At 36.8% G+C, this 9,042-nt stretch overlaps 1 protein-coding gene across 4 annotated transcripts in view; it reads left to right on the top strand.

Annotated features, from left to right (window-relative positions):
- LOC107036580 (insulin-like growth factor-binding protein complex acid labile subunit) overlaps positions 1-9,042 on the top strand; it is a 305,119-nt gene that overhangs the window by 242,308 nt on the left and 53,769 nt on the right. For all 4 annotated transcript variants that reach the window (XM_015254624.1, XM_015254625.1, XM_015254623.1 and 1 more), the window contains one exon: positions 7,295-7,366. In XM_015254624.1, coding sequence (XP_015110110.1) covers positions 7,295-7,366 — 72 coding nt within the window. The remainder of the gene's footprint in view (positions 1-7,294; positions 7,367-9,042) is intronic.

Raw genomic sequence — 9,042 nt, 5'->3', positions numbered from 1 at the left:
TGAAGCAGTGTAGTGAGAGAAATTTGGATCTACGACCAGCACGATCTTCATATTCAATTAATTTTGTGTACTTTGATGATGATATTAGAGCTATCTCGCTATTTATTAAAGTATATCCCTCGACAGCAGAGTTTTTTAAACGATTGTCCCCGTGTTTTTTGTAAACGGGAAGAAAAGTTGGATAAAAATTACCTCGACAATCGTGACAAATTTTACTATACGAATGGTAATCGTAGTGCGAAATGTAATTCAGTGAAAAAATACTGGTTTTTTGTGTATATTTTACGATTTTCTACACTGTTAGAAAATTACTCGTTAAATTTCATGTAAAAAATCTTTAAATTTGTAACAACGAATAATTTATGTGGAATTTCCATTGATCTTGTTATTAATAAATCAGTCAATTTTTCCGAGTCGAATAATTGGACCTGACAAGTTCGACTTAGGTCATTCCGTTCAGAACTGGGAACTTCAGTTTTCACTTTTTCCACATACTTTTGAGTTTTGAATAGCCCGTCGCTTAAATAGTTGGAATCAACGTTCACCCGGCTAAAAAATTAGATTTTGGCGAAAGTCGACTTTCTCCCTGGAAAAATCCAAGATCTGACACTTTGGCCCTCGTGACCCTTGTGACCCTTTGACCGACTTTCCCCCTGAGAAAATCCAAGACCTGACACTTTGGCCCCCGGGGAAAATTTTTTTTTTCAGTTTTCACTTTTTCCACATAATTTTGAGAGTTCTGAATAGCCCGTTGCTTAAATAGTTGGAATCAACGTTCACCCGGCTAAAAAATTCGATTTTGGCGAAAGTTGACTTTTCCCCGGGGAAAACCGGAATCCTGACCCGGGCTCCGGGTGAAAACATTTTTTTTTCAGTTTTCACTTTTTCCACATACTTTTGAGACTTTTGAATAGCCCGTCGCATTCCCGGGACAACGGAGTAAAATTCCCTATTAATCCCGTACTTTTTCTCCCATTTAATGTGAAAAAGTACTGCAAATCGAGGTTGCTCCACGATTACTTGACTTGTTTGGTAATTTCTCTCCAACTTTTTTCTCCGTGTAGTATCATTAATAATAATTCATTTAGAACTGCTAGAATAACTCAGCTGTGTATCAAAATGAACATCGCAAGGTTAGGAACAAGATTAAAACCTAAAAAAAATTTCTGAAAAACTAGAAAAAAAAAATTAAAATTTTATCCGCGTCATGAAAATTATTGTTCTTGTCAATCTTTGGTAATAAATCATTTCAGTGGTTATTTCCAACGCAAATGGGAGTATTGATTTCAAATCAATAATGACTCCACATGAATATTTACGATGTCTGATGTCTGAATTGATGGATTTTCGAATAATGAGTTGAATGAATTAATAAATTTAATTGAATTAAATTAAATAATGGATTAAATTTGTCTCAGGACTGGAGGAATATCGAAGAAATTGATGAATTTGACAAAATCGCCGATAAAGTCTTTTTTATTTTCAACATTCGGGTCACAATGATCCAATTGTAAAGAACAAAAAGCACGAGGTGGCGGGGAGGTGGAGAAATTTTTCTCATCTTGAAAAAAAAGTTCAGCCACATGGTGCCGTCAGAACGTGGTGTCGTAAAATCCCCGAGTGAAAATGGGAAACAGTATTTTTTGTTTGATTGCATACAGTCACGCAACTTTTTTTGTCCAATGGCTTTAGGTATTGACTCATCTTCCCCTCGCGGTGGTGAGAGGAAGAAAGAACTGAGAACAAATACAAATACAATACCCGAAGATTTCTCATATCGAATATTTTGGGGCTGGGAATATATTTCTTTCGGATGAAAGGAGGGAAATTGCACGTGTCGGGGATCTGGAGGGACGGGAGGAGAGTTTTCTCCTATTTTGGAATAATATTGATAAAATAATTCCCCCAGGGGAGAGGGCGATATTCTCGCATCTTCGTGGCCTCAGAAAAAATCGTGACAACTGTTTTTTTACATTTTTTTACAATTTTCAATTTCGCGGGCTAAAGGGTTGGGGTGAAATGCAATCAATAGCTCGGGAAATTTCCGCTGAAAAACTCTGGTCATGAAATCGTTTTGCCCCTCATTTCTTAAAAAAAAAATTACTTTTTTTCAAAAAAAATTTTTGAAACAGGAGATGAAATTTTTTTTTATTTTCAAACTCTGTGTTTTCATTCCGTTTTAAATATTTATTTCAGCGTTAATTTTGTGGAGAAAATAAAAGAAGGGGAAAAGAATCTTGTGAATTTTTTTCTCGTAAAAAAATAGTTTCTTCATTGTCGACCTCACCCGCATCTTTCTCGTTTTCAACTAATTGCCCCTGTTCCACATTGAGAGTGTGTTGACCCAAGCGTCCGAGTGGCGTTTCCACTGTTGCCACATTGTTTCAAGTCTTTTACACGAGTGTTAAAAAAAGAGAAAATCTGAGTAACAAGAAATTGCTTTTTGTTAATTACAATTTTATGAGTTTTCTGAGAGAGTGGTACGAGTATGACCTCATTTGATAGCCTGCGAAATTACCGTTACGGAATTCCATAATCGAATCTATTTTGCCCGGTTGTTTTCGCCCATTTAAAAAAAAAAATCATACAAAAACTCTGCATTATGAAATGGGTACGTGAAATTCTACTTTTCGGACGACATTCGTTAGATTTTATTTTACAAACGGCATTCAAAAATTTTACTTCACCGAATACGTGTACAAAAATTCTACTTTACAGACACCATCCGTAAAATTATATTTTATTTTACGAGTGGCGTTCGAAAAATTCTGATTTACTGGCTGCTTTCAGAATAGCGCATTATGTCACGAAGCCGATAAAAATATTATTTAACGAATGTGGCATTATAATTCTGTAAGGATTATAATCAGATGAGTCAGAAAGTACTTTTTGCGGACAGAGGTGCGAAAATTCTACTTTACGTACTCCTTTACAATTTTACAGCCTCTGCTGAAAATTTCTCGGATTCGTCTCGGTCTGCAGTCCGTAAAATTCCATTTTACGGATAGTGTGAAGAAAATTTTATTTTACGGACGGCAATAGTAAAACTCTACTTTGCGGACTCTGTATCTGAAATTCCCATTCGCAGACAGGGATTTATCCGTGTCCGTAAAAATAAAATTTTACCGCCTTTGCAATAGCAGAATTAACGGACACGAAGCGTCCGAAAAATTCCATTTTACGCAGAGTGTAAAAAAAAGACTATTTTACGGACGGTAATGATAAAATTCTACTTTACGGACTCCGTATCTAAAATTCTCATTCGCGGATTGGGATTCATTTGCGTCCGGAAAAACCCGAATTTATAGCCTCCACTGAAAATTTCCGTTATAAAACCCCAAAGAAAAATCCCACGATGGCCTCAGGGTGTAAAAATACAGTCTCAAGTTTAAAACGAATTTAGACCTGAAAAGAGCGAGTCCGTTGATTTTTATGAGCCCCTTTGAATCATCTACAATTAAATTGTTTTCGCCTCATTCATTCGTGATGCAAATTCACTCGAGATTGATTAAAGCTCACCCCCCAGTGAGTGCAAAAAGGCTAATGAAATTTGACGCGTCAACCCGGAGGGTTAGTTAGTACGTAAAGTCCGTCTTTGTATAAAATTATCGCTCCACGTTGATGAATAAAATCCAGCTCTATATTCCACAACGGAAAATCAAAGTTTCAGATTGAATTTCAGGAACTTTCAGATGAGTTTATCTTTTGTATTAAATGCCGGCCGAAATCTAGTTCCGGATGATATTTTCAAAAATTACCGCAACTTTATTTTATCTTTACGGGGTGGAAACTGAACCCCATGGGTAATCAGAAAATTTTCCGCTGGAAAACTCAAGAAGATGATTCGATTGTTTCAATCAGATATCGAGATAATGAAAAAAAAATGTTCATCAGAAGTTTTTCTTAATTATCTCAGAACTTATGCGGCCAAAATACAACGTGATATCGAGTTTTCAACCGGAAATTTCCCTGGCCATCCAGCCATCCCCACCCCCATCAGTCGCCCGCGAAATTTCAAAATTTCAGAAATGTTAAAATTGAGAAGAAATTGTTTAATCGAGAGATTTACTTCCGCCAGCGGATTAATCCATTTTCAATCATTCATAAGAGATTCTGGGTTCAATCCGGATCCAATTATCGTCTCAACTCTCACGGAAACAATTAAAATCGTATGATTTTAGTTTGAAATCTACGTCAAAACTATTCTGCGGAGTTTAAGGGATATTACACGATTATTCTCATACATTTTAGATGGAGGGAGGGCGGGGGAGGGGGAGGTGGCAAGGGGTAAGGACTGGTAGTGGGTATTTTCAACCCTCAGGGCGGATGCTTTCGCACGTTGAAAATAAATTGACGGTTCGCAGAGCCGTGACGAAATTCCCAGCGTCGGGGAATTCCTTTGAATTAAAGGGGCTATACTCCCGGAACGTTTTGTGGGATAGAGGGAGATGGAGTTGATGTGCTCTTCTCCCTTTACCTGTCCCACCAACTTAATTGCGGATCCACCAGAACATAACGTAGACGACCACTTCCGCTTTTACGAATTATGCTCGAAAGATAATTTTGATTCACTCGAACGAGTGATGGCGATGGGTTTTCGTGGTTTTATGTGGTCGCGGGGCAACTCGCGGGGGGTTTTGAGGCTCTTTTTAGGGGAGCTTGCAGGGAATTTCAGGCTGTTTTTAATGAAATTCAAATCGTCTCGATATGATGAGTCGTTTCTGAGGGGTTTGGAGTTTTATATCAAACCGTGAAACTCGAGGGCTTTTAGAATTTATTTTTGTACAATTTTTTTTCATCACCAAGCAGGGGGGCTGTATGGGGTTATGTGCAGTGGATTTTGTCGGGATTTTTGGGAACTTTTCAGGGGATTTTTTTTCATCAACGCAGGTGACACTCAGTAGCTTTGAGATGATGATTTTTCAGTGGGTTTTGGGGAATTTGAACGAGTGGCGTTAATGAATTTTTATGGGTTCATGGGTATGGGGGATTTTGAGGAGATACTGGTGGGGGGGTTTTGAGACTCTTCATAGTGATTTTCGTGGGGGGTTCCATGACCTTTGAAATTAAATTTAGCTGTTTTCGATATGATTAATAGTTTTTGAGGCATTTGGAGTTTTATAGCAATCGGTGAAGCTTAAGGCTTTTCATAATTCATTCTGGTTTAATTTTTTTCCTCACGAACCCCCGGGGCAAAATGAATTCATGAATAGTGAATTTTTGTCGGTAATTTTACCTTTTTTTATGAAATTTCTTTCCGATCAATCCGTGCACTCATTCCCGCAAATCCGACGGAACAAGAAACCAACGAAAATCAAACTAATTCTGTATCCAAATTTTTTATAAAAATTCCAAGCGCATTATCTTTGAACCTAATGAACAAATCCCGATATACTATGCGTCATTTTCAAGGTCTTCCCTTGACCTTTCGGATGATCTACAATTAAACTCCATTATCTCCTTCGAGTCCCGAGATGTTCAACTTTGAATTTGAAGAAATCGAAAAATTCATATCAATCGGTGAAACTTAAATTTTTTACAGTTCAATCTTGCTCAATTTTTTTGTCATCAATAACCGGGGTAAAATGGGCTTATAATGAGGGCATTTTGTTGATAATTTTAGGACCTCTTCAGTCATTTTTTTTTTTTATCTCAATCTGAGCACGGAAATTCGAAAAATCGGAAATTCAAATTTAATTTGAAAATTGAAAATCGAAATACTTCAAATAGAACGAAACATTAAAATCTACTCGGAAGAAAGTTGATCCAATCGGGGTCGCAAATACTCATAGGAAAAGTGGGAGTGAATATCCGGCGGTGCCCCTCCAGGAAATTCCATCTCTGAGTTTATACGATGAGATACAAAATTGATGCAGACTGAGGGGTTTCATTCACGTTTACCTCATTTTTATTTCATATTCGTCAGGAAATTCCAAATCATCGGTTACCGATCACTCTTTCCGCAGGATAAATAAGCAAAAATGTGAAAATAAATTTTTAAAAACCACTTGATTGCAATTCACAGTGATTTTTTACATGGCGAATATCTCGAACGAATGGAGAAAATAAGGCGGTTTTCATGAGTAGACTCGCCTTGCGTCGAATTTTCATGGAGCCCGCCTAACAAACAAAAGAGAATTGAATACCATTCTATGGAACATGAATAAACGAATCACAGTTGTCGAAATTATTTAGGTCAGAGGAAAATCGAATAATTCTACTTTCTTAATATTGCGTTTACTAAGGTTTTCTTCGAACAAAGTTGATTAGAATTAATAGCTAGAATTATGAGATTATCTCACATTTTTGACGTTAAAGATAGGAGAATCTGAATGCAATATAGTGAAAATGATGATCGATTTTTTCACTTTGAACAAATAATATTAATATTCAAATACGAAATTTCTGATATGAATAAAAAGAAGCTGTGACTCAATATTCCAAATGAAGTTTTAATTTTTAATTTGGTGCTGAAAACACGAGATGACAATATTCTAAGCACGGAATTATATTGATGAGATGAACAACAGATTAATTGAATTACCGTGGGAACAAACTAAAAATTGATAACAGTGTGGGCACGCACTTTTACCAGAGTATCAACAAACATTGAAGTCCAGAAATTCACGCTCTAAAGTGTGTTCTAGAAGGAATTGAATTGTAGTTATGATTAAAATCATATTCAGTGAGCATAGGAATTAGAACATGGGCAAATCATTTATTGTAATGTGAAAATTCAACAACTGATAAATTGGGACATGATTCTCATCGGTCGTATTGATTTTTGCAATGAGAATGACTATAAACAATTAATTCAAAAAGGACTATCGAATTAACCAATCTAGCGAAATGACTAAATAACTCAATCAAAAATTCTTTTTACTGCGGATTTATTAAATACACCAGGCGAGATATATTTTTTTCATTTCGAGTTAATTCCGCGATAAATTGTCGGTACCATTGTGACTGGACTAAAGTAGAGACGGCACTTAATCAAGTCCTTTCCTTTTTCCCCTCTTTTTCCTTCCCGAGGTCATTCTTGCAAGTAGATAAGAGATGGTTAGCTGTTTGGGACGTTCATTGGACATAACTAGCGCGACATCTGTTCCCGCGTGCTCTTCATGCGACTTTTCAACATCAGAATGATGTGGCCGGAGGTAACGGGAGCTATTGTTGACCCGGCACGTCTCTGACCCACAGAATGCACGTCATATCCTCTTGTTTTACTCTTGAATAAAATTTTTGGGGAGTCTCTGATGGTCGTGTTAATTGTTTATTCTGGTTTCTGTTGCAGAGGAGAGGTTACGGAGGTAAATTCGGAGTGGGGATCGTGAGGAAAACCACCAGCGCTGCCAGAACGATACCGGTGAGTGCCTAGAATCTAGAATTATTGTGAATTAATGCAGAAAGAAATGGACGACAAGAATAAAAGGCTCCATTTCTCGAGAAGAAAAGGGTTTAGGAGAAAATGCCATTTGACATTTTTTGTGGAGAATTTCATGGGCTACAAAAAAGTTCTTCCGGTATTTTTCTGTAAACCCCATAGTTTTCGAGATATTTTCGAATTCAGTTGTCTATATTTTTTGAGCTAAACAACTTTCTTTAACAAAAACCTGAAAGTAACGTTGCAAATATCTTGAAAAGGGGGAGGTTTATCAGAAAAAGTGATAAACCATTTTGTGTGCAGAATTTTATGGGCTACAAAACAGTTTTTCAAATATTTTTTGATAAGACTAATAGTTTCGGAGATATTCCCAAATTTCTGTGAATGCAGTCTTGAAATTAAGTCATTGACGAAAATATCCTAAAACGTACTTGACAATTTAATTGCGGATACCTCCAAGGGGATGAGGTTTAGAAAAAAATGTCATAAGAAATTTGTTGTGAAGAGTTTCATATGCTACAAAAAAGTTCTTTAGGTATTTTTCCGCAGACCCCATAGTTTTCGAGATATTTGCGAATTTAGTTGTTTAAATTTTTTGAGTTTGACCACTTTCCTCTAAAAACATCTGCACGTAAAATTGCAAATACTCTTGGAAGCTTTCTCATTTTATTTTCATCATAAAATTTAATGTAATTTGTAGTCCAAACGATCTGTTTCATAAGTTTCGCCATTAGAAAAATGGAGGAAACATCCCCATAAAATAGAATTCACTCTTCTCCTGGAATCATTAAAATTTCGTGCATCATCGCCTCCCCAAAAATTCCGCAGATAGTGTTAAAAAATTACTAAAAAACTATAGAGGAGCGAGTACATGTTGAGAGCAGCTGAGTGTTGCACACAAGAGCTCCCAGTAGCAACAGCTGACATTCCATGGGCTAAAATTCCTACTTTGTCGGCCATCTGTCACCTGAACTTGTGCGCGCGCGTGCGAGAGAAAACTCTCCCTCCCCAGTGTAATACCAATTTTGACCCCAGTGCTTTCTTGTTCAAACTACCAGACTGTAAAAAATTAAATAAAAAGGTATTAAATTTAAATTCTCGAGCTGGAATAATTACTTGGATTCTTGGGGGGAGGAGAAACAAAAACGGGGAGGAATAACTCGGGTGCAAGTGCACGGATTGGGATGAAAAAAAATTCAATGGAAAGTTGAGAATATTTACGATCAAGTTCACGCGTGTTGAACCCATTTTGCCGCGGTGGTAGGTGAGAAAAAAAAAGGAACAATGAATTCTTAAAAATTTGAATTTCACGGATTGATATCAATTTTTTAATTTCTTCGGTACAAAGTTCAATATCTCAGGAGTGGATTTAGATGGAGAAGTTCAATTTCAGGTCATTGGAAAGGTCACGAGAAGACCTTGGTAATGAAGAAGAGTATTTTAGGATCGGTCCATTTGGTTAAAAGTTTATGAGCGTGAAAGCTTTATTAGAAAATTTTGGGGGGAGAATTGGTTTGATTTTCGTTGCTTTCTTGTTCTGTCGGATTTCTCGGGTGCAAGTGCACGGATTGGGATGAAAAAAAATTCAGTGGAAGATTGAGAATATTTACTATCAAGTTCACTTGTGTTTAACCCATTTTGCCCCGGTGGGGGGGGGG

This window comes from Diachasma alloeum, unplaced genomic scaffold (assembly GCF_001412515.2).
Source record: "Diachasma alloeum isolate Michigan unplaced genomic scaffold, Dall2.0 Dall_scaffold_00210, whole genome shotgun sequence".
Taxonomy (NCBI): Eukaryota; Metazoa; Arthropoda; class Insecta; order Hymenoptera; family Braconidae; genus Diachasma; species Diachasma alloeum.
The sequence above is the reverse complement of the archived record's forward strand: the minus strand, read 5'-3'. Positions and strand labels throughout refer to the sequence as shown.